The sequence below is a fragment of the Lepidochelys kempii genome, chromosome 5, assembly GCF_965140265.1.
Source record: "Lepidochelys kempii isolate rLepKem1 chromosome 5, rLepKem1.hap2, whole genome shotgun sequence".
NCBI classification, from domain to species: domain Eukaryota; kingdom Metazoa; phylum Chordata; order Testudines; family Cheloniidae; genus Lepidochelys; species Lepidochelys kempii.
Window position 1 is genome coordinate 68689078 of NC_133260.1, and position 26702 is coordinate 68715779.

General features: G+C 38.8%; 1 protein-coding gene across 2 annotated transcripts in view; it reads right to left on the reverse strand.

Moving 5' to 3' along the window:
- Positions 1-1145: 1145 nt before the first annotated feature.
- FBXL17 (F-box and leucine rich repeat protein 17) overlaps positions 1146-26702 on the reverse strand; it is a 485194-nt gene continuing 459637 nt past the window's right edge. The window contains exons 8-9 of one of the 2 annotated variants that reach the window (XM_073344633.1): positions 23130-23272; positions 1146-3645 (exon numbers count right to left, since the gene is read on the reverse strand). In XM_073344633.1, the coding sequence (XP_073200734.1) occupies positions 3508-3645; positions 23130-23272 (281 nt within the window). In that variant the 3' untranslated portion in view covers positions 1146-3507. Of the gene's footprint in view, positions 3646-23129; positions 23273-26702 lie in introns of those variants that run through there. The other variant, XR_012158992.1, reaches the window with a different exon arrangement.

Below are 26702 nucleotides of genomic sequence, written 5' to 3' on the forward strand. Positions count from 1 at the left end.
GAGAAAAAAAATGGTTATACAACCATTGCAAAGAGCGTGATTCAAAGGAGATTACAGAAGAATTAAAATCTGGAATTAGAGTGGCAAGTGATTGAAAATAAAGTCTGGTCCCCTAGGATTCTGTGTGTGCCTAGGGTTCTATGTTTGAAAACTCTCTATTGACTGTAAATTCTTCAGGGGGAGGGTCTATATTTGTATTATGTACTTTCAGAGTCAATCACAGTAGGGCCCTGATCCTTGATAGGAGTCTAGTTGCTTTCAAAATAGAGATAAATAAACTCGATGTATATGTTTGTGCGTGAATAGCTTGGGGCTATGAGTCATTGTTGATAGTGGAGTAAAGGCAGATTAAAGGTCTCGGACTACATAAATTGTGAGCAGTAAATGAGGATTTTGAAAGAGTTCTGAGAGGGAGAGGATAAAGTGTCTTAACAATGACAGGTACCAATAAATTGCTAGACTCCCTTGAAGAAATAAAATAATGGAGCATATAGAATGGGATTGAAGAAACCAAGACAATCCAGCTTGGAAGTTGTCTGGATTCCACTGCAAGCTGTTTTCCATTTTGAAAACAGAGGAAAGAATAGTGGGAGGGGTAAAGAAGCAGTGAACGCTTTTTCCTAGAGGGTGTTTAGAAAAGAATAGCAAAATTAATGAGGTCACGTGTCTTTCTAATCTGTCTATCATGTACCTATCATTGTAGTATCTAGGTAGTTCTGATTTATTGAGGGGGAATTAAAAGGGCTAAATGAGTATAGCCTGGCTACACAATGAGTACTAGGACATGATAATAGGATAACAGTCTGCAAACATCTGAAAGCTGTAAATACCAAGGATGAAGAGGAATTATTTAAGCAGCTACATGTGGGTATAATGGTTAATGAAATAAGACAGATAAAATATAACCTGGATATTTTGATAGTACAATCGAGTAGATGATGGAATAATCTTCCAAGGGTGAAAGACTCATTGCTTGGGACATTTAAAACTAGACTGGAAAATGCATTAGCAAATGTACAACAGGGGAAAAATCCTGCATTGGCAGGGAGTTGACCTAACAGAAGATCAAAAAAAAAGTGGTGATGTAATAGGCCAATATTACATACAAAAACTTAAACAGAGTTAGTAATCTACATAACCAAACAAAAGACACACAGTTTTGCTTCTCTCTTTTATTGCAACCAATCTCAAAGTCAAAACTTTCACGGAAAAATAGAAACTTACAAATTGTGTGAATTGTCTTGTTGCATTCATAAAAAGACATTAAAGAGAAATGACTTGAGTTCTCCATTATATCTGCAATATTATTCACTGTCTTTATTCTGAAAATACTGTTGCCATTTTGGAGTCAATAAAAAGTCCAGCATAATATGTGTTCACATGTATTTATGACATTCCAAGCAAAACTCTACTTAATATTTTTTCCAGATAAATGTTTTCAGCTTCATTTTGAAGTGTCTAATAAGAAAACATTTAACAACTGTCACTGGACTTTGAGTTGATGCTTTCTGTAATTGTCAAGAATTAATGCTATGGGACTGGAATACAGTTTTGGCAGAATTGCACGGACATATGAAAACTGTTCTCTAGGTTATGCTGCATCAGTTCTTCTGGATTAGCAAAACACTTGGACAATAATGGCAATTTGTCAGCTGAAATTTGAGCATTTGATATTTTGGATTAAAAGAGTATAACCTTTAAAAAGCAAATACGCAGTGTTATACACCTCAAAAAATCATCCTTTCACCAAATTGCAACAGTCTAAAGGTTAATGCAACTTCAAACCAAAGCTGCAACATCTGTATGTTCAATGGCTGCTTATCAACACTTGTCAAATTTAACTCTTGCAACACATATAGAAAATTAAACTTTTTATGTATTCACTTCAACTATTTTCTGCATATATTATCTTATAAATCAGTTTTGGATTAAAAAACAGAGTACACAATTGCCAACCAAAGTAGTCTTCAAGAGCTTGGGAACAAATATGAAAAGCAGAGAGTACAAGGCTTAAAATACACGATTTAGAGGATGCCAGAATAATTTTTCTTCCAGAGCAATTATTCTCTTCTAGAGTAAGGCCCTGATCTTGCAAAGTGATGCATGTGGTTGGACCCTTATGCCCACATGGAGTCCCACTGAAGTCACCTATGCCACGCTCTTGCTTTGCAGGAGTGGAACCCACATTAGCAACCACACACTACATCGGTGAAAATCAGCGGTGTGGCTTTTATTAATTGAACTTTCCTTTTTACTTGAAATTTCAGAATTCGGTAACATGACAGCGTTGTGAAAGAAAACTGGTTCATTCAGAAAGTTTAATTAAAAAAAACAAAGAAAAAACAACAACTTTATTTTAAGCTATATAAACATGGCCTTATAACTTATTTCCCACAGCGGGTGTCTTCTATGCAGCATTTGACCTCACAAGGTGGGAATTGGTTATCTGTGGTAAATTAAAGCGCTGTTAGCTCACCTATTACAAAAATGGCAAGGTGCAAAAATTGAGAAATCTATACAACATCTCCTACATGACTATTTAAGGAAAAATCACGTCTGCTGTTCTACAACATAAAACAAGTAAGATTGTCTACGTGAATAACCATTCAATAGTTACCATCATTTGTTAAGGTTTCCATTCAAAAATGAATTTCAAAATAATGATTTTTGTAATTAGCAAAATGTTTAGAAGAAAATCACAATTATTTGTGGATTCTTATATTACTGTGCATCCTAAAATACATGGGTGGTGTCAGTAATATATGGATTAAGAAATAATATGGATTAAGATTAGCTCCCAGTTTCAGCAGAGGCCTATACCGATCAGTTACACTGGTACTAGCATTGAGGTATCACTTACAAACCAAAGGAAACACGCATGACTGAGGCAAAGGGAATAGAACAAAAGAAAATAGGCTTAACATCTAATATAACTCAAGCCATCCACAGAACTAGAAGGAATCCACTTCAGGAAATCTGCCAAAGGCTTTTACATTGTGTTTATGCGAACAAAAAGGATACAATGCATTTCTTAAGATTTGTTTTCAACATTCGTACATAGTTTTACAGTACATCAAAGTCAGTGTATAGTCAACTCCATTTTACTGTAACTTGTGTAAACTCACAATTATATTGCAACATGAAAGGTTGTGAGCCCTCTTCAATGTCTTTGGGGATTTGCAGATTTTTAGGATGACAATTAACATTCAGAACAGTTACGTGAGTCTAACTACAATTAGAGAGTCCAGTTTCTGTTCCAAAATTCCAGGAGGTACCACCAGACATAAAATGTTCACTGCTTTAAAAAACATTAATTTAAAACTTAAAAATAAAATAAAAACCTCTTTTAGAACGATGGACTCTTGAACATATATTTCACAGAAAGCAAAATGACATTTAAAAACATGAAAAGGTTTAAAATATTCCTGCAACATTGTACAACCAAAATCTGCAGTCCCCATTAGACCTGCTGAATGCATTAGTCGAATTGTAGTATCACATAGGTCGTTATGAAGCAGAAGACATACTGGGTGTCCAGCCCATTTGATAAGCCCGTTCCAAGGTCCTCTTGCAATCTTGCAGTACAGTACTGAAGGTTATGTATGGATATTGCTGCACTAGCTGTTCCACTGTTGCTTCATTCACCTACAACCAAAGAAAAGACTCTATAACTCACACTAAGTAAATAAAACATGCAACCCGATATGGAGAACAAGACATATCAGGGTTTGGATTTCTGAATATGAAGCTGCATGACTCATCCTGCAAGTCTTTTTTTATGCTAGAAGAGCTTGCAGCATTGGACCCTTGGTTTATAATTTGGGTTATCTGAATGTAATTAAGTGCGGTTGTTTTTTATGACAAAAATGAGAAAAATCACGGCTCCATCATGACAAAAAATGCAAGTCATAAGTTAATACCATTGTTTGTGGTGGAAAATGATAAGGAAAGTCAAACACATAATCTTTATTTTGAAATAAGCATTCGTTTTAAACCATTTGATAATATTTACCAAACAGATTAAAACCTTTTAAGATCCCATGTGCCACTACCCTGGACACTCAGGGGAGCCAAAATTGTAAACGTTCAAAGACTACAGTATCTTGTTCACGACTGCACTGGTCAGAGTGACAAACACCTGTATTAGGAGTCTTTTCACAGAGCAGTATCCATTCAAACTCTACCAGCCAGACAGAAGCTTACCAAGTGTAAGATTTTCCTGGTGACAGAAAAATGAGAAATTGGCTGTAAGAGTACTGAATATAAGTGAAAAACCCCCCCGACTTTGGGCATGGTTCTGATACCCTTACTTACAGCAAGTAGTAACTCCACAATCAGCACCTTTGAAATGGTACTAATCAACGTGAATCAGAGTGTGGGCCTCTGTTAATGAAGAACATCAAATCACATGATTATGTAGGGAGAAAACAATAAGAACAAATTGTATTGGATATGAACATCATATGGTAATATGGGTCAGCACTTCCAAAGATTAAAGAGTCCTCAGAAATATTTAAAAGCCCACACAGCTCTACATATATCTTTGGTGGCAGCTATTGTTTTTAGCCTTTCATTGTAAAGCTAACACAGAACTCAGGTCCTTGGTGAGACGGGCTGAAATGGTAGGAATCAATAATTAAAACGTACAAGACTGGCAGATCAGGGATGTCCCCGCTAGACCTTAACCATCAAAGGTACCACCTTTATTCTTGATTAGACAAGGCAATCAGACAGGCCTAATTAAACCTAACACCTTTACAATTGAATGCTGTGAGGGGATTAATTTGTCAATTATTTTTAAGCTGATTGCAGTTCATATCACAGAAGTAGACAGCTTCCTTCATCCTTTAGATAAATAAAAGATTAACCTAAGAACCACAACTTTTAGGTACCTTTCTTTGAAATCTTTATTGAACACTCAGGCATTTTACAATGCATGAATATTTCATTTAAATACTGAGCAGCCTACACTGACAGGATGTACCGGTAATACAATCCTCCACTTTTCTAGTGTCCAACATTCAAGGAAAAAAATGAAAAATAATGTTTGTTTTCGTCATTGAGAGTCTTCTTGGAATATTTAAAGCTACAACATCTAATAAAGCTTTTTTCCCTCTCAAAAAACCCAAGAACTCTAGCAGGGATTGCAGAGATTGAACAGTGATTGCACTTTCTGTCAGGGATAAATGAAGACTTTAATCTCCAGTTCTTCTGCTTTGATAATAGAAACACTCAATCTTCATGGGAAGATTCATCTATCTGAGGCTGACTTGGATAGAAAACTGGTTTAACTTCTCCTCCATGTACACAGGAAAAATGCAAGCTCTGTACTCTTTTGGTAAACAGCTATGTTAAAGTAACACCCGTGGGTGCTGAAAAACAAGAAGCATCTTTTAATAAATCCAAATGAAATTAGAGGTTGCATCAGACCTCCAAAATATTTGACACTCACTGGTGAATACAAACTTTTAAACTAACAGCAACATTCAGCAGAAATGCTTCTTGGAAGTAGAGTCTCCATAACTGTGTTTGTTACCATTTTGTCCTATTCAGAACAGTCAACAAACAGTTTTCTTTCAGCCAATACCTTTCAGGCTTTCTGCAGAGAGCAAAGATAGAGTACAGAACTCATCATGTTATCATCCCTCACCTCCCTCTCTGGAATACTAAACCTGAATCACTGGATTAAACCCCCCAAATTTCATGATTTTTACATTACATTAATGTAGACAGAATGAAGAAGCTCAGAAAGGAGAGTCAGCCATTTTGACCTTCCTAGCTGGGAACCCAGGAAGCAGAGTTTACACTCATCTAACTATCATTTAACTATCTTTAAACACTAATGTGTGGATGTTATTGCACTCACTCTCAAACAAGTTGGGGTTTCTTACTAGATGTCGTGGTTAGGGTTTAGTGGAGCAATGTGTATAATAGTGCAAACAGATTTTCATATGATAGGGAACAGACAAATTCAACCTAGACACAAGGCACACAGTTTTTAACAGTGGGAATGTGTAACCACAAAGTGGTGGATCTTTTCAGGTCTTTCTATCAAGACTGCATGCTTTTCTGGGAGGCATGCTTTGTTAAACACAAATTACTGGGCTCAATACAGAAGTAACTGGGTGAAATATAATGGCTTATGATACACAGGTCAGATAGATGATCTAATTATCCCTTCTGGCCTTAAAAATCTATGAATCTATAAAAAAGCACTTAACGCTTAAGCCATTAATGCCATATGTGTCTTTATAGGCAGTTATACTTGCTGGCTTTTATGTGCCACAATATAGAAATATCTTATAAGTGGGGGGAAAAACACACAGGTTTGTTAGCAATTGTGGTTGCCAAATGGGCAGACTGTGGTCCAGTGAGTATCAAGAGGACACCCAACTAGGACCACTTGGGAGGGAGTGAAATTGAAGGTTATACAAATCTAGAGTCTGCAGGAACAGACAGTTCTTGAAGGTAAGACAGTAAAGCCAGGGGGCAAGCTCAAGCATAAATAGGTCATTACATGTAGTTGGCCTACAGGATAAACCTGAGCACGAAGGGGACAGGCAAAAACACCATGGAAGAAAGAGCAAGAAATAAATCACCTGTCTCTCAATCAAAATCTGAACGTGGACAAAAACTTACAGACACAACTAGTTTCCAGGGCTGTCATGAGGATTTCTAGAGATTTGTTTTAAGGTCATTTGAAAACCTTAATTTTCTTATTCAGACTCTAGATATAAACCTTAGTTGCTACCGGTAAGATTGCAGTTAGGGTTTCTCTTATGTTCATATTTGGAACTTTTAAAAGTCCAGAAAGAAACCACTTTGAGCTTGAAAACTAGCAAGCTTACTCTCATGCCAGAGGAGAATTTTTTCCCCAGGTTTCATGATACATGATGAAATTGTTTGACTTAGTTAAATATTTAGTTGTTAAACACTTTAAAAATTCATTTTAATAAAAGTAATCATAAACATGACAAAATTATATTAGACAAGATAAATCAATCCAGTTTACATCATAGTAAAAAAAAAAGATTAAAAAAACTTTCAGCCATTATAAAAACCTATGTAAGTTCTAGGATGAGAAAAAAACTGTATTTGAAAAATAAGGCCGTAGACTATTCCCTCTGAAACCAAATGGAAATCTTGCTATTTACCACCAGAAAAACTCAGACCAAATCAGATACTAAATCATTAGCAGTTGTAAAGGTTCAGTATCCTACTCAAAGGGATAAATAGTATATTCTCCAAGAGGAGGTAATAGCTTTAAATCAAAAAGATGTCAATCATTTGGTCCTTGTCATCAGGTCCTCTAATGTTAAATTAAGATACCAACAAGCATTTTCATAATTAAAATCATAAAAAATTAAGCGTCTGTATCTTTGATAAGATGTAATTTGCCTGGCAATAAAACAGAAACCTCCAAAAATAAGTTCAGCACTTAAAGAAAGCAATTTCCCCCTTCAAGCCTGTATGACATTGGACACCGAGGGAAAAATGTGAATGTTTACATCTTCATGTTAAATGTTATTTTTTTTCTCCAACCAACTTTCATTAATCTCCAACAATTGAAATGTCAAAAGAAAGGCTATTAGCTAAGATAAATCAATTACATTATCTAATACATTATCATTTATTTGTATTCCAATAGCACCTACAATGTGATAGATGCTATCTGCACATAAGGAAAACACAGTCCTTGTCCCTAAAAGCAAGATCAATGAATTGATAGGCCATTCACAGCTGAACATGAGGGTTAAAAAGCTCCAAAGAACTTAAGAAATTAACAAAAAGAAAAGGAGTACTTGTGGCACCTTAGAGACTAACCAATTTATTTGAGCATGAGCTTTCGTGAGCTACAGCTCACTTCATCGGATGCATACCGTGGAAACTGCAGCAGACTTTATATACACACAGAGAATATGAAACAATACCTCCTCCCACCCCACTGTCCTGCTGGTAATAGCTTATCTAAAGTGATCATCAGGTTGGGCCATTTCCAGCACAAATCCAGGTTTTCTCACCCTCCACCCCCCCACACAAATTCACTCTCCTGCTGGTGATAGCCCATCCAAAGTGACAACTCTTTACACAATGTGCATGATAATCAAGTTGGGCCATTTCCTGGGGGGTGAGAGAACCTGGATTTGTGCAGGAAATGGCCCAACTTGATTATCATGCACATTGTGTAAAGATGGGCTATCACCAGCAGGAGAGTGAATTTGTGGGGGGGGGGGGGGCGTGGAGGGTGAGAAAACCTGGATTTGTGCAGTGTTCTATATTGGACTCCAGAGAGAGTTTTAATACTATATTCTGTAACTTCTATATCAGGGAATTGTTTCTAGGTTTTTTTCCTCACTGCCTCCATTATGCCCTCAAGATAAAGTTGGTCAAATACATCATATTTTGATCCAAGAGAATCAATTTTTTATTTAAGCCCCTCATTAGCCTCAAGAATCTTCTTCAGTGAAATTAGGTGCTGCAGCTGAAATACAGTCAGCTGAATCTAAAAGTTTTTCAGTGAAGTGGATAGCAACATTTGCCAAGAGCGGACTGCAGTGGGGACAGTGACAGAGGTAATGACAGACCATCTATACCTTTCTGGTGTCAAAGCTGTAATTGCTGAAATCTCTGTATCTATAGAAGTACTATGTTTCAGTATAATTTAGGAGTCATTATAAAATTAAACTAAGTCTCCAGGGACGATAACTTGCCTTTGCTCTGGACCCTTTATGCTGAGTAAAAGGGCAGAAGTGGTGTAAAGGGGTCCTATAAGCTCCAGTTCCAGAATGCAAGAGGATTCCTCTAGTGTACTGTAATAAAAAGCCATAAAGGCTGCCTTCAGAGGACACATTCAAAAAGCCCCGGTGTAAGGAGTATGTCAGGGGCAGGGCTGCAGCACACAACCCTGAAGAGATTCTGGTCCATGCTGTGGCTCACAGGGCAGCCTTGGGAGGCTACTGAAACTTAGACAGGCCCAAGGGCTCTCTAAGTTACACCAGGCTTGGTCTACACTACCAACTTATGTTGGTTTAACTACGTCACCCAGGGGTGTGGAAAATCCACAAAATCCAAAGCGCAGCTTAACCAGTAGAGCAGTCACGCTAGCACTCAGTGAAGATGCTACCTACGCTGATGGGAGAGGTGGTAGCTATGTTGATGGGAGAAGCTCTTCTGTCAACATAGCACTGTCTACACTGGGAGTTGGGTCAGTATAAGTGTGTCGCTCAGGGGAGTGGACTTTCCATGGAAATGGTACATGCAGCTTTCTCTCTGCATGCTTGATGATATAATATGGAAGCCCATTTTTCCATGTTGTGAATGCAGAGGGAAGTTTGTCTTTATATTGTGGGGAGAAATATGCCATGAGTCCACAGTACAGAAAGAACTTTGGTTATTGAGTCATGGACTAGATTTTGTTAGACATATTTCACAAACACACAATCTCTCCCATGTTTTAAAGATGAAATCCAAAATTTAGAGGGAAGGGAATTATAGAGTAGTCAAATTTATTCACTCTTCTTCTCCTTTCTCCAGCTTTAGTTTACTGTTTCCTCAATTCAAAGTTTTTTAAAAGTATACTTAACAACAAATGTTTGATTTTTTCCCCCCAGCTAACAGTCGAATGAGTAACATTCTCAAGTGGCTCAATTATAACTGTTGCCTATAGCCACAACAAAATGAAAGATTTCTGGAATCGTTTTGTGTGAAGTGCTATGCATTTGATCAGTTAAGGCAGATATGTTCCACAGAGTTAAAAAGACTGCCCTAATTCCCAGAAGCAGAACCCTTGCTTAGGACTACTTTAATAATAAAATAACAGCACTAACTATATTAGTACAACATTTTACAGTCTGAATAAATTCCCTTTTGGTTTAGACAAAGAACGCATTTTGGCTTAACTGATGTAGTTCTTTTACAAAATCATTATGTTTGTGGATTGATGATTAATGCAATTGACAAGTCCTGTCTCCTCCAAAATATTGATGTAATATGATTATCATGACATTCAAACCACTTAATTTTGTACTGCAAAGACCATAGCAATTTATTTCCCAGTTATGCGTGGGATAGGAAAAGGAGGAGGGGTAGAAACTATGTAGAAGTATAAATATGTCTGATATTTTTGTGCGCCAAAATTAAACAAATGAAATACACAAACTCCATAATTAGCTCAAGTACCTTTTGAGGTTTCAGAAAAGAACTGACATCATGAAACTCCAATTGAGAAGTTGTGGCAAATCTACTTGTGGAATATGTGTCCCCTTTTTCTATTTCTTTCAGCTCACACAGAGATGCACAACCCGGCAGGGACAAAGGCTTTGTTGAGAAGTTGCTCATACATTTGAATGCTATTGCCTCAAACAATCACTGTGGTCTCTTGGAGAGGACAAAGGTTATTGCAAATTAACAAAATAATCAATTTCAGGTTTCTGTAGCGTACTTAGTTCTTGAAGAGCCCACATCCCAAAGCTGGCCATGCTAACCATTATCTCTTACATCTCCTGCAATATCAAGTATTACATTCCCATAAATGACAAAGATGTTTCATTCTCAAGTCTCCAGGATCATTAGGAGCCTATTACTTTTGTTATTTTGTAAGAGAAGCCTTTCCAAAGTGTTTTTGGTTGTTTGTTTTTGTATGTTTCAAACAAAGTAGCTAATTGCTTCTAGACACAGATTGTACAGCACTTGAGAGTACAAACCTCAAAAATAGTATACAAAATTATTCACAATTATTTCAAATGAATAAACCCCGCAAACTCCGTAGGCTGTTTTGTCCTTATTTAGAAAAATATTTTGTAAGTGATGACTGCCCAGTGAAACGATGGTATTTATTTATAAACAATGGACCTTCTTTCAACTTCTTGAAATGTTCATACTGATAAGATAGTGATGGCTGTTTTGCTTTGTGGAAAACTATGGATTATCAAAGCTATCTCCTCCGTTCCGTGAGCATATTACTGTAATGTTTAATAAACTGGGAGACATTTAAAAGTAAGTGCAAAAATCAGTTAAAAAACTTCACAGTTAACAGACATCATTAAAAAGTTACTCAGACAATACTTCTAGAAAGTATTCCCTCACTTTTTGTGTTCCATACATAATATTGGTTAGTTCACATTGCTTTTCCCCTCAACAATGGCCTGACCCTGCAAATACTTACCAATGGGCTTTAGATTTGATCACATTGACATGAATAATCCTTTCGATGACTATACTAAGAACTGGATCAGGCCTTTGGTACATGAGTAGACCTATTGACTTGTGTATGCCCTGTAGTAAGTCTTTAAAGGACTGAGTCCTCAATGTATCCCATTGTCGAACTTTGCTGCCTACAACTTGCACACATTTTGGAAATGAAATAGTTAAACTAAAGATACAATAGCATACAGTTAACTTGAATTCTCTTCCCCTGCATTTTAGCAGACACTTTCAGTCATGCACTTAATGGGTAAGCTATTCCAGTTAGCTAAAAAAAGAATCATTTATTGTTCCGTTTTTTAAAATGCTCATATTGAAAATCAAAGGGCAAAATGAATACTTTAAAAGACAGTGGGGTCTTTATCAGGGGAGGGAGGATTGCTGTAATTTCATTCTAATAGGGTTCAGTGGTCTTATGCATCCGATATCTTCATTATTCATATACCTCACCCACCTTCTCTCTCTCATTATTCATAAACAGATATATCAATGGAAGCTCCTACATTTCACGTTACTTCAAAAATACAGAGAATCTTCTTAAATATGCAGCAATGTCATTTGAACAAATTACAGTGATTTAGGGAGAGAATAAGTGCTACAGACTTTTTTTTAAATGGGAGAAAAACAGATTTTGCAGTTCTCAAGATCAAACCATAATTTAATTCTCAAAATGATTTTTTTTAAAGTGGAAGTAATTTGTCAGGCATTTTGCTCTATTTCAAGTTAGCTTCTATTAGCTTTTTAAAATGGTAAGGCCAATGGCTATGCTAATTATATTAAATCAAGACATGGCCCTATATTCTTGTAGTTGCATTGTTGACTAATAATGGTTTGGCCCGGATAAAGATCCAGCACCTGAGATCCTATCGCCCTTCCACTCAGTTCATTTTCAAGCAATCTGTGTAAGTAGCAACAGACCTTGCACAAAAGGTTGAAAAATGTTGCACAGACCATGCTTATTAATATATACAAAAGCAGGAAATTCTTTATACACTGAGGCATCAACCTTGTTCATAAGTTGGTGTTTCTTTACAAATCACATTCTTCATGAAAAAAACACAGGTCCTCATCACACTAAGGATTTGCAGTTGAAATGTGACATCACCTAACCATATTGAAAAAACACTCTTAACAGACTTTTTCAATTTTAGGGATCAGTTTGACCTTTTTTTTTCTCTTGTAGTTTCCTAAAAGGGTTGGTCTTTTGTCAGTTGTATTGATTGGCACTTTATATGTCCTAAAATCTCAATAAAAGTATTGATGGAAAATATATTTTGCAGATGATCTAAGAAAGCCTCTGGGATAAGTTATATGGTTTCAGAAATATTCCTGTTGAAGATCAACTTAAATTTCTTAAAAACAGAAAGCTTGGAAGAGCCAAGACTATGGTGAATTTAATGAAAGAAATTGGTGTACTCCTTCACAGCCAACTCTGTCAAATTAACTTCACTTCAGCGTCAGACTGGAGGTGCTGAGTTCTGTCACTATTCCTGGGGGCTGGGTTTTTCAATGCCATTTTATGTATGTTTTCAAGAAATGTTTGCTGCATTTTAACACTAGTATTTCTGATAGCCATTTCAAATAACACCATAAGATTGCACAAAGAATCCAGAGTTGTGAGAATCTGTGATAGGAAACTCACAACCTCTAACTGAAGATTATTATGACAGATAGTCCAACTAACCAAACCGTCAGTCAGGAAAATTAATGAAGTTTTCATTCAATATTTCCTAGGCATCATGCAAGAGATTTTTTTAGGAAAGATAAGGGTTCAGATTGCCATAAGCCAAAAACTGATGGGATGTTATAAAGGACACTATAGAAACCAAATAAAATCATTAAAACATGAGTTCCAGCAATAAATGACAGGTTTCAGAGTAACAGCCGTGTTAGTCTGTATTCGCAAAAAGAAAAGGAGTACTTGTGGCACCTTAGAGACTAACCCATTTATTTGAGCATGAGCGTTCGTGAGCTACAGCTCACTTCATCGGATGCAAGTGATGAAGTGAGCTGTAGCTCACGAAAGCTCATGCTCAAATAAATGGGTTAGTCTCTAAGGTGCCACAAGTCCTCCTTTTCTTTTAGCAATAAATGAGTTAATTTAATGCGACCCAGTTTGTCACATTTCCCTCAGTTTGAATCATGTTGGATTTTTTAAAAATGAACTGGAATAACTACTTTGTAGGGAACCTCCTGTATCAGTCTAGATGACAATTTAGGGGTACAAGTTTAAATAATCGTGTTTACAAAAAGTAAACTAGAAAGCTGAAGACTTGCATCTTTGCAGTCACCCTGACACACTGCCGGAAATTTCAAATAAGGATATCCAAACTAAAGGTTAAAATGTCCAGCTCAAATCCTAAACAGTGAGTGTTGGTGTTTGAAATCCTATCTGTTATAATTTTCCAGAAAATATATTTGGGATCATGTGACTGAAATGACAAAAAAGCATAGAGCTGTTGGCGTAGCATTAAAAACAACTAAATATTAAGGACCTAAAATTGAGAAACCCTCAAAATGCATTCACAGGAAAATTTCTAATGAAGTTTCTTTGTAATGATTCACAAACAAAACTGGACTTTGAATGAAAAACCCTTGTTTAAAGAAGATAAGAAATGCTGACATTAAGAAAACATCGTATTCCCCCCCACTCCTTTCTAATAGATTGAGGGTAGCACAAAATAACATGCACTGACTTATAATATTGAAATATACAATGAAGAATTGTTAATGGTAAGATGAAGAGTTTTGATAGCTATATTTTTAATAATTTGTATTTTAATAATTTTGTATCGTGAATGAGCAGATGAGGTAACACTTAGTCTAAGTCCTTGCTGGCATAATTGTAGTTTTCCCAATTATTTTATATAGAATTGCTAATCTGCTTAATATGTTACTGCTGACAGAACAAAAGTAACGTGTTGAAAGACGTAAGTAAAAGATACACAAACATGTAATGATAAATAAAAGAAACCTTTTTCTGGGAAGACCCAGGGCGAGGTGACACAAAAACAACATGTTGTATGCAGTATTCTTGCAGGGAACTCCACAGACCTGGAGGGAATGGAATTCACCACTAGATACCATAGGTATGCCAGGGGGCTGCAATGCAGCCCATCCATGAGCACTATTTCTGCCTCTGGTCTGGAATTGTGACCATAGCTCAATTCTGCCTCCTATGTGTGTGGGGGGGGGGGTTTGAATCATTGGAAGCTCATAAATGTTGCCCCTAAAATCTACCTGTTGGCCTCCCTGTTCCCTCTCTGCTGGTCTATCTAGGGCTGGCACAGAGCTCTTCTTAATGGCATGCAGGAGGTGCAGATCCCTCTGCCCTCACGTGGCCACTCTGCCCACAGAAGGGCTATGGGAAGCTGAAGTTGGCCTTGTGTGGACTCCTTTACACCTGGGAGAATTCCATCTTATTTCTGTCTTTAGTTTATTAGTGTCTGAACTCTTACCCTGTTAAACAATTAAAAGAGATGTGGGGAATGACTTAGGAGCCTAAATTACATTTTCAATAGCTACTTAGACACTTAAAGGTATTTAGGTGACCAACTTCTGTGGGACTTAGGTGCCTAAATATCTTTAAAAATCTGGCCATTAGGAGCTTATCTCTCATTGAAAGTCAATGGGATTTAGGTGTCTAATTGCTATGTCACTTTTGAAAATTTTGGTACGTAAGTCATGTAGGTGCTTTTAAAAATCTTTACCCATTGGCAATAAAAGCCAAGTTTATCAGAAATGCCCCACTCCCCTTCCTCACCACTACAACTAAAAACCTGAAGAAATTCCTATTTCCAATATCTTCTAATATATCTAGAGTTATATGTATCAGATTGTTAAGGGGAACAGTAGTTCCTTTAATGTAATTATTTTTCTAGAGAAATGTATGTCTGCTGAATATTTTTACATTACATTAAACATTTTTTTTTGTCTCAGCAAAAACCAAGAGCTGTACAGCACAACTACTACTGGTAGTTTTAAAGGGATTTCAGCATTTTCTTAGTGGCCTTGGGCCTTATTCTTTTATTGATTTGACTAAATAATGAACTCTGATGTTTAGAAGATTGGGTTTAAAATGCTACAATACAAAAACCCAACCTAAATAATCTTCCTCATTACAAGGATATAATGTTAAGATTGACATTTCTCATGAGCATCATGAAAACAATGACATTTATTTTAAAGCAGTGAATATTTTGCTCCTGAGCTGTGCACGTTAGGAGGCAGGCGCACAGGGGGAAAAGAAAAAGAAGGTCATGGCACTGGCAGTTTGATGAGAAATGAATTAATTTGATTATTTTCATGGTGTGGATCAATAACACTCTGGCTGAGACCCATTGCCCAAAGGCAGTTAGATAATCAATGGAATCAAACACAGCACGCCTTTACCCAGCCCTGCAGCTTCTCTGATCTTTTCTGGGAGGACGCTTGACGCCTGTGTAAGTCTAATTTATGTCAATTGCATATCAAAGAAATTCCAAGGAGATTTAGTCATAGGGTATTTTAGTGGTAACCATTTAAAATCTATTTATATATGTTCCTTATGCAACTTTGTGTTTAAGAACGTCTCTCTTGAATGCATGGAAATTCCTAGAAAAGCATAACACACAGTACCTACCTAGTACTGATTTTGCTCTGGGGGGGGGGGGAAGGCTAGTCAGAAGGGGCAAATCTTCTCACCTCCCCCAGACTGCAAACTCATACAATATAAAGACATGGATTTTAATCAGAAAGACATGCAAATAAATCTTTCTCCACGCTCCAAGAATTTGCTTTAATGATGCCCCAGATACCCGGATGCTGGCATTTTCAACCTAAATGAGCAGTCATTGGAAAAAATTAGTTCTGCACAAAGCTGGAAAAAAAAGTGAAAGAAATTATTTTGTTCTGTAACATCTCTATTCAGTTGCTGTGGGAAAGGGCTTGTCATCTTATATCTGCCAATTTCACATTGCCTTTCAACACGTGAAATTCAGGGATGGTGCTTCTAAGATTCCTTACTTAGTTCACGCCTTCTCAGGCTGCTACTTTTCTTCACACCAAGGCTCCACAAAGAAGTAAAAGGGTCCCCCCATGGTACTCCTAGCACCACAATGTTTGCTCTACAGAATTAATTCAATTCTCAGAAAGCTTTGGTTACCCAATACATTTTTTTTAATTAATCCTGAACACTGTTTTTCCATCTGTCCTGCAACTTTCTCAGAGATTTTTATTCCTTGCAGTTCAGTTGCCTTCCCAAATGTTGCACAATCTTTTTGAAAGAAACTAGGAAAACATAAGCCATCAATTACAGGAATACAGATTATGCAGTATATGTGGTTTAGCTGCTGTTTGATGTGGTAAAACTTGTTTTCAGCATCAAGGCAATTGATTGTCTATAGCCACTGAAGACCGGATAAACCTATTGCTCTTATTAGATCCCTGTTGATTGTACAAGCAGTTTTAACTAATCCACAAAATAAATATATGTAAAATTGATCAGGTGGTTCAGGGTTAGCTCTAATTCCCAAGGTCAAGTAACGCTTTGAACAATTTCTAAGTACATAATCTTAGCCCAATTCATCAAAGGCAACTCACACACTGTTTTCTTCTATTGGCTCTAACAAAACACTAAAGTTTAGGAGATTAAGTAGAGTCAGCTTCAAAAACCAGAGCAATTCTTCTAACATGCTTATCCTCCCCTCAATCTGGAAAACTATAAAAGCTGAGGCTGTGTGATGCTATTTAAAACTTTACAGTTGAGCTGGAATTTTTTATTCATTGCTGGCTGAAATACTTTTCTTCACTGCTCTCCACATCACAACAAATTCATAGCATAGTTGTCGTGCACAGATTGTTTTATGATAAAAATGTGGTTCTAAAACTTGTATCCAATTAGGGCTGTGCTTGTTTCACAATGTGGTTCACAAGCTGAACTTTGGTTCACAGGGGACTGAAAGAAATAATCCCTGTATGTTCACTAGGAGATTTGAGATCAGAGGTCTCAAACCTCCAAGGACTCATAGTCATTTAATCTCTGGTCCCATGGACTCTGGCATAGGCTCCACTTCCCCTCTTTCCCGTGGATGCTCGATCCCCCCTCTGCCCCCAGCCCCACCCCCACTCCACCTGTTCCATGAGGCCCCGCCACTTCCCGACCCCCATTCACCACTTCCCCATCCTCATTCCAACCCCTTCCCCAAAGTCCCCATCCCAATTCCCCCTCTGCTCCGCCAATATTCCAACTCCTTCCCCAAATCCCTGCCCTGGCCCTGCCTCTTCCCCACCTCCTCCGCTGAGCACGCCACGTTCCTGCTCTTCCCCCACTCCCAGAGCGTGCTAACGCTGCCAAACAGCTGATTGGCGGCGGCTGGGCGGGAAATGCTGGGAGGTAGGCAGAGGAGTGGGGATGCAGTGTGCTCGGGGGGCAGGGAGGAGGAAGAGGTGGTGAGGAGGTTGAGGGGAGCTTGGCTGCCGGTGGGTGCAGAGCACCCACTAAATTTTACCCAGGGGTGCTCCAGCCCTGGAGCACCCACAGAGTCAGTCCCTATGGACTCTGGGACCTTCTCCTCTTAACTGAGACTTCTTTGAGAATGGAGTGAAAAGGATTATGTGAAGGGAAGGAAGGGAGGATGGCTGTTGGAGGGAGGTTCATTATTTTTAACAGATGTGCAAACAACCTCTGCCCATGTTCACCAAACTTTTGTGAGTGTGAAATGAGCAGAGGTGGGTGAATTGTTTTCAACAATTTTTTGTGTGTGTGCTGAAAAATGCATTTTTCAGGTCCCAAAAATATTCACCAAATTCAGGTTGAATTTGACAAATAGTTTTGGTTGGGAATTTTTTTTGAAGAGTTGAAACATTTAGTTTCTTTTAAAAATTGATTTGAAACAGCGATTCAATTTCAAATTTGGCCAATTAAAAACAACAAGAGAAACAAAACAGGAAAAGCACCTGAAATGGCTGAATCAAAACAAAAACTTCAGAAAAATTAGTTTGAGTCAACTCAAAATGTTTATGCTGATTTGAAACACAACTTTTGGTTTTTTTTTGATTCAATGAAAACATTAAGAAAATGCTGTTTTCAGTTCAAATCGAACCAGAAAGTTCCCCCCAGCCTGATTTTTCGGTTCATCTTCAAAACAAACAAACAAAAAACCCTCAACAAACCCCATTATTCACTCATCTCTAGACCTGAAGACTCTGAAAGCAGGGGCCCAGTTTCAGGAAAATATAATTATTCAAGAAAACACTTGACCATGTGTTTTCCTTAGACACAAGCTTAAATGTGTTTCTGACCAGAATGTGATTAAAGTGAGACCAGGTCTGATTTTGAGTACCTTTATAGAATTGAGCAGCTCACACAGCTCTGTATCCAATCGATGTATGTTTTAATTATGCTTTCTACCTCTTCTTTTTATAGAATGGACAGTGAAAAGGAGGAAAAAGGAGGAAGGAAAAGGAAGAGATTTTTTTTTTGGATAAATAGGTTTCATTGTTCTTATTTCTGACTGAACCCAAGAGGTTGTAAATGAAGCTAAAACAGAAAAAGTCTCAGATTAAGAAAGTTTGCATTTTGATACAGTTTAAACATTCAACTAATCCTTGAAAATACATTTAGATAAATACATTATTTATATAAAGCAATACACATTTCAATTGAGATTAAAGAGAATTCAGATATGAATGCTGTAGCTTTTTTGTTTACCCTCTCTCCCTCTGATCAGTGTGCCTATTTTCCCAGCTTGTCCCACTAAACTCTGACATTTTGAGTCTGGACTTCCTGATGTGAAAATTCATTAGCTCTAGCACAGGATAATCCCAAAACCCTTCTTTCCCCAAAGTCTCCCACTGCACATACCATGAAGTTAAACTGCCTAAACCCAAATTTGGGTGGAATGTTCATATCTTAGATTTACCAACTTTTGAATAATTGTAAAATTATAGCTGAACATTCTTTTTTACAAAATTCATCTTTACAATTATTTTTAATGGAAAAAGCAGTAAGTGCTGACAATTTTAAAATACTCCATGCGATTAAGTTTTTTACTCCAAAAGGTCATGAATTCAAATTCTCATAACCTTATCTCAACATCCACATTCTTGATTCATATGTTTATACAAAGGTGATCAAGAGAATGGAGCTACAGAAAATAATTTCCTTTGAAAGTAACACTACAGCATTTTTACAATTCTTCTACTTTTTTTTAAGACAGACTGTTATATTAATGATATGAGACATCAATCATATATCAAATCAGAAAAGGATAGCTTGTACACAAAACTTGTGTTAGCGCTCAGAGCCAGTAGCGTAAGGATGCATGTCAGAAATCTAGGTCAGCAAAAAGATATGCTCTCTTTCTCTCTGTGGCTAATTCCTATTTTAAACCTGCAAATACAACACGCTACAAGAGTTACCACCATAACAATGAAAGGCAAAAAAGGTTACCTACCTTTCCATAGCTGTTGTGGAGTTGTGTTGTACATATCCATTCCATTATAGGTGTGTGAAGGCCTTGTGCTCAGATGTCGGAGAACTTTTCCCCTCAGCTGTACCCATTAAGGTGGCTTGAATGCCCTCTACCACCACACATCACTGCATGCTGGTACAAGAGGGCGGAGCTGCCCACATCCTCCCTCAGTTCCTTCTTAATAGATAGCACATAGCTATCTGATGTTTATGAGTCAGATCCTGCAAGAACCACAGCCCTTGAGTTTGTAGAGTTCTGATGTATGCCCCCAACCTAGGGATGAGGCATCTGTGACCAAAATGAGCTCTGGCTGCGGAGAAAGAAAGGGATACCCACACAAACATTCCAAGGATCCGTCCACCAGTCCAGAGAGGACAAAATTACCCCTGGAACATGAATCACTCTGTTTAGACGATGACAACAGGGGGTATACACTGATGTTAGACATCCTTGAAGCCGACTGAGGCATAGTCTCGCGTGTCACACCACGTAAGTACACGTGCTCATGTTCTCCAGAAGTCTGAGGCAAATGTGCACTGTAGTAATAGAATGTGCTTTCAGAACCAGATCTAGAAGTGTTTGGAACCTTGACTGAGGCAGAAATGCTCTGGTTTGCATAGCCTTCAGTAGTGCTCCAATAAACTCTTTGTACAGGTTTTACAATTGATTTGTCTTGACTGAGTAACAGACCTAGGGCACTGAAGGTGGATTCAATGATGGCCCTGCTGGACAGCACTTGACAGCATCACCGGCTCCTCACCAACCAGTCATCCAGATAGGGGAACTCATGGATTCCCTATCTTCGCAGATATACTGCTACTGGCACCATGCACTTTGTGAAAATGTGAGGGGATGCTGATAGGCCGAATGAAAGTACTTTGACTTGGTAATGTGTTCCATTTGCTATGAACCTGAGGAACTTGGGGTGCTCTGGACACATCTCTATATGGAAGTAAGTGTCCTTGAAAGTTGAGAGCAGCACCCCAGTCGCCCTGTTCCAGGGAAGGAATTATGAAAGTCAGGATAACCAGGCAGAACTTAATTTTCTTCAGGTACTTGTTTAACTCTCTTAGATTTAAAATAGATCCAAGACTTTTCCAAAAGGAGGGACGGCCCCTCAAATGGCAAACCCTGGATGGTCTGCTGTACTTCAGGGGGGAGACCAGAAGTTTGCAGACACAAACACCTCCTCACAGAGATAACAGATGCCATGGAACAAGCTGCTAAGTCCGCCGCATCCAAACTGTCCTGAAGAGCTGTTCTTGCCACCAGCTTACCCTCCTCTATCATGAGAATGAACTCCTGCCCGGAGTCCTCCAGTAGCCTGTCTTTAAACTTCATTATGTTTTTCCACAAGGTGAAGTTATAGTGACTTAGTGGAGCTTGCTGGTTAGCAATTCTTAGCTGTAGACCTCCTGTTGAATAAAGTTTACGGCCAAACAGACCAGCCTCTTTGATTCCTTATTCACTGGCACCAATGCTTGGCACCAATGCTTGCCTCTCCCACTCATTAGTTGCTGCCACCACTGAAGGGTCTGTGGATGGGTGAGAGTAGAGGTGTTTGAAGCCCTTAGAAGGGACACAGTATCTCCTCTCTGCCCATTTTGCCATAGGCAGGTGGGAAGAAGGGGTCTGTCAAAGATTTTAACTGGTTCCAAAATTGCTTAGTTAATCAGAAGCACCACTCTGGAGAGTCCTGCAAAAGCTAAAATGTCCATTATCTTGTGGGATTTCTCGCAGACCTCTGCCACTTGAATGTCTAAAACAAGGCCACCCCTTTAAGCAGTTCTTGGTGAGCTTTGTTATCCTCTGGGGTGAAGAATTGCTCACAATCTCTACAGCCTCATCTTGTGATGAGGAAGAAGCTGCACCAGGATGCTGAGGCAATGGCTGATCTGCCTCTTGTGGTGGAGGAGCTGTCTGAGCAACTTCCAGTTGCTTGGTGCCTGTACACTATCTGTGATGCCAATGATCTTGGTGAACCCTCAAGGAAGTCAACTCAGACAGGTGAGGAGAGGTCCTAACAGGGAGAGGGACACCCCATGATGTCCAGAATGACCATTAACATGTGGATGGTGGGCCCCATGGTTGCACATGCCATTGTCCCTTGTGATGTGCCCAGCGTTGGAACTGCTGGAATATCCATGGACCACACGCCTCTGATGGAGGGTAAGCTTTCTAGCTAGTATGGGACAAAACAAGCCTCAGTTCTGTATCTGACAAAGATGAGTGAGTCCTGCGAAAATGGTGGAGCAGAACCCATGTGGACAGGAGACAGGTAAGCCAAACCTAGAGATGGTGGTACAAGGGACGTTAATGGCGGCTTGCCCTTGGAGTGTACTGGCCTCCCAGGTACCAGAATTGGGATCAGTACCATATGCTCTTGCAGAGCTGGCATAGGTACTACAGTTATTGGTACGAGTGGAACACTTTCTGCATTGCCAGGGACACCGGTACTGAGAGGTTAAGTAATTCTCTGGCAGCAGTGTATGCTCCCGGCATCATCTGTACTGGGATTGGGTCTTGGGTCTGTGAATAGAAATTTCAGGGGATGGCCTTGGTGGACCTGGGATAGGTCCCAGAGTCGACAGAGTCTTTGCAGCAAAGGAGTGCTCCACTTCCTCTCTCCCAGAGATCTTGCTTTTAGCTGGCCTTGGTACCAAAGGTCTTCTTGGACAAGGTACCATGTCCTTGGCAGATCTGTCTCTCTTCTTTGGTACCAGACACACAGAGCATGGTGTTGAAGACATCTCAGTAGGGGAACTCTGCACTGATGGTGCTGCACTTGGAGTATACTCTGGACCCAAGGGCTCTGATGGAGGAGGTGTGCCGCCTCCATAAGGAGACACTTAAGACTCGCTGCGCTGTCTTTTTTTGAGTGAGGCTTAAATCTTCTGCAAATGTGACACTTGTCACTGATGTGGAACTCCCCAAGATATTTCAGGCAGATGAGGTGTGGGTTATTGGTCTGGCACATGACTGGCAAGACTTGAACCCCAGAGAGAGAGGCATGGCTCCAGTCCCAGTCTCAAAAATCAAATCTGGTCCAAAAGTGACCTAACAACTAAAACCTAACACTAACTATACATTATATCTAACTACGTACTAAACAAGAAACAGACTATATACAAAGAGTGAGGGAAATAAACTTGTGCTAGCCAGACTGGAAGCACTCCAACAACCATCACTGGTGGTAAGCAGGAACTAAAGGGGATTGGAGGTAGCTCTTCCCTCTTACGCCGGCACACAGTGGTGCCCAGTGGCAGAGTGTGCTTAAGTCACTCCAGTGGGTACCGCTGAGGGAAAAAGTTCTCCAACAACTGTGCATAAGGTGCACACACCTGCAATGGAATGGACATGTGCAATCACTCGAAGAAGAAAGATATTTTTATAGGAAAAAATAAACAAGTCTGTCTCACACATTCCATACATATACTCAGAAGCCTACATCCGCTTTTCACAGAAGCTGCTTACCTTATCGCATCTCATCAACCCTAAATATCTGAGAGACTTGCTGCTTTGTGCAATTTGGGTGGCTCCCTGATCTGTAATTTCTTTACACCACCCAACATCCACTGTCTCTATTGTCATGCTGTATCGTCCAATGGCTATCAGGGCTGTAAAAATAAGAAAGACAAAGTACAGAAGTTAATAGCAGAGATGGAGGAACTAGGTTAAATAGACACATGCACACACTTGAAATCATGCAATTGGAACTAAACTCCTCCTAGAGCATTTTTCATAATTTTTCCTGGGAGCTAAGTTTAAAATATCCCTTAGAAATATGCTGTACAGCACATAGCTTTCTCTACTCATCTGCATAATGTTTTCCTTCTGATAAACATTTTCTACATTAATACTTCACTTCTACGTAACAACCTGTATATTTCCAAATTAGGAATTAAAAGCATTAATTTAATATTTAAAAGTATATTCTAGTGAAAGAAAGGAAATGTGTTATGGTGAATTACAAACAATTAATTAGAACTCTTTCTCTGAATTATTTACAGAAAACAAATAATGTAATGTTAAAAATTATCAGAGTAACTCAATTCAGTTTCAGTTATTGGAGCATTTCCCCTCTAAACCACAAACAAACAAACAAACTTACTGTTATTTGTATTATATATTGTCAAAGTGCTACAAGATATATTATCCCACTAGATAAGACAGTAGATGTTTCTAGAGATCTGTTAGCAGAATTGTATACTGTATGGACTCCTTCAATTGATTTTCTGAAGGATCAATCCATCCGTGAAATAACTATAGAATACGAGACAATTCCACCAGACTCTCCTGCGAGAACAACTGAGATTATATTCCTTTTATGAGCAAACACTCTGCTACAGGGTTGCCAACCTGATAAACAATTACTACAGGAATATTCAGAGAATAATAGGGCATTTTATGACTCATCAAAACAAGTTTTTAAAAAACTACAGGTAGCAGATGTTGTTCAGTGTGCATAAAGTTTTCTATAACAATATAGTCTATAGTACACCACTGTTGCTTTTCATAGCTTGTACTGATGCTGTAACAACAGTAGTTTGCTGCACCTTAGAATTGCCTCGTCAGTGACAATTTTTTAATAGAAATAAAAAAAATTGTGAACATTTTTTGTTACTTATGCTATGTCTAAGATTTATTGTTATTCATGGCTTCTGCTTGTTTTGAAATATAGATCTTTTTAAACTTAATACAAAATCACATAGTAATAGCTACAGTTTTTTGGAAAAGGAATTACAGTTGTGTCCATTGTTATAAACTGTGAAGTAAGTTTCTTGCTGTGCTTCCTATGGGCATATCAGCTTCTCCCATATAACATTCTTAATGATGAACATTTTTATTTACCAAACTCCACAACTGTTGCAGCATATTTTCCCTCTTGCATTGCAGAACTGGTGCAAATATGTAATGGGCAGGAGCATGTTCTAGCTGGTGTGAGGAACCTGGGGATGCATAGGCAAAACAAGGCCTATCTTGCAGGCCTTACTATATTTATGAGTAGCCTGTCTGCCTTGATCATCCTCCCAGCATCTCTAACCCACAAACTAGCAGATTGGTTATTTCCGATGCCATGCTGCCATTGCCCTGTTCTCTCCAAGTGTGTGTGGAAATGCTACAGTAATGTTATGCTGGGTATAGGGTCAAACCTTGTGAAGCTGATGGGTGTAACAGTCATCCTTCATTCAGGATAAATGTAAGAAGTGAAGCTCCTTTTGGAGTCAAATAGCGGAAACAATAGAAACCACTGCCCAAAACACAGGCCATATGCAGGACTGGTCAAGAGCTGTACTATGTGGGCAGAGTTGTTTTACTGAGGGTTAAACGCAAATGTAGAGGGCTGGGTATTGTTTTGGTGGAGTTGAGTGTGTGTTTGAGCAGATGCAGCCAGAAACACCACAGAAACAATCAAGAAAACAGCAGGAAGCCAAGGACAGCCAGAGAAGCACTTGCAGTATGACACTGATAGTAAGCTAAGAGAAAGAGCTTTTTGGGAAGAGTGCCAGATGAGGCGGCTTTGGAATACTGAGAAAGGAAACTTTCTTCTATTGTTTGATTCCTACTCTGTGAATGGTAACAGGACTTTTTATATATTCTTTGTAAATAAACAGGATTGCACCACAGAAATCCTGACTCTGTCGCCTCCTAATGGAAACAACCTGTCAAGACCCCGAAAACTGGCTATCCAACTGGGCGAAAAGGGATCACATTAATTTAATCCTTTAACTGGCATCATTAATTTATTCTGCAATTTGTTGCATACATTAAGACATGGTTTCATGGGCAGATTTGATGTAGAGCATCAGCACTCCAGTTCTATTCTGAACATTCCCCTGGGGCCATTCCTTCTGTTTCTCTATCATCTCCAAAAATTACTCCTGGGGGAATTCTGTGCTACTGTGCAATGCAGAATTTTGCAGAAATTAATATTGTCTGCACAGAATTTCCTTTTCCCCCACCACAGAAATGGGCTGCAGAGATGTTGCCTGCCACTGGGACCTGACAGAGGCCAGCTCGCAAATAGAAGACAAGGATGGTGGAAGGGGGAGGGAACTGGAGGGTTTCCAGCAGTTGCTGTTCCTAGCATGTCCTGAAGGATGAAGGTGGCAGCATGTAGGAAACTGTGCAAGCCTGGTTCCCAGCATCAAGCTGTTTCTCCCTCTGAATCCCTGGACTCTAGAAGGGTAGGGTCTGTCATTATCTGGGCTGGGGGGGACCTGGCTGCTGGACTCATGGGGGGTGGTGTGAGGGTCTGGGCTTGGGGAGGGGCCCGCTGCTGGGCTCTGGGCGGGGGAAGAGGGGGCCTCTCAGGGAAAGGGGGTGTGAGTGTCTGCCTCCCTCCTCCCCAGCTGGGCTCCGGAGAGAAGGGGTCAAAGAAGCAGAAACTGGGTTGTTGTAGGGGTTTCTTTAACTCTCTACTCATGGGGGAATTTGTGTGTGTGTATGTATTGTTACAGACATACTTGCTGACAGGTATTTTGAAATAAATTACCAAAATAATTGAAACTGGTGTGATTATATAGTGTTATTTTGATAAATAAAATTTGCAGAATTTTGCAGAACTTTTAATTTTTTGGAGCAGAATTCCTTCAGGAGTAAAAAATGTACTGCTAACACAGAGTGGCTAATGGCAAGTGATGTGGTGGCAGGAGAGCACATAGCTTTGTTGCATTTCTCCTCTACACAGCCCTTTTATGTGTCATCCTTATGAAAACAGAACAGAAAATTATAAATTTTCTACAGAATTTTTAAACCAATCTAAAAAAAATTATAGCAAGTATATACTTCTCTAAGAAATTCTATAGGTTGGTTTAAAACCCTACAGAAGGAATATCAATAAGACAAAAAGAACATTGTCAATTTGAAATCTAGTAATTTTCAAAAAATAAGTTACAAGTCATTTCAGGCACTACACCTGTCCTTGATTCTCCCTGCCAAATTTTGCAATATTATAATTAAGGCTGTATGTCTGTCATGGAAGTCACGGATTCTGTAACTTTCTGTGACTTCTAAAGTGTCCAATTGGGTGTGCGGGAGGGGGCT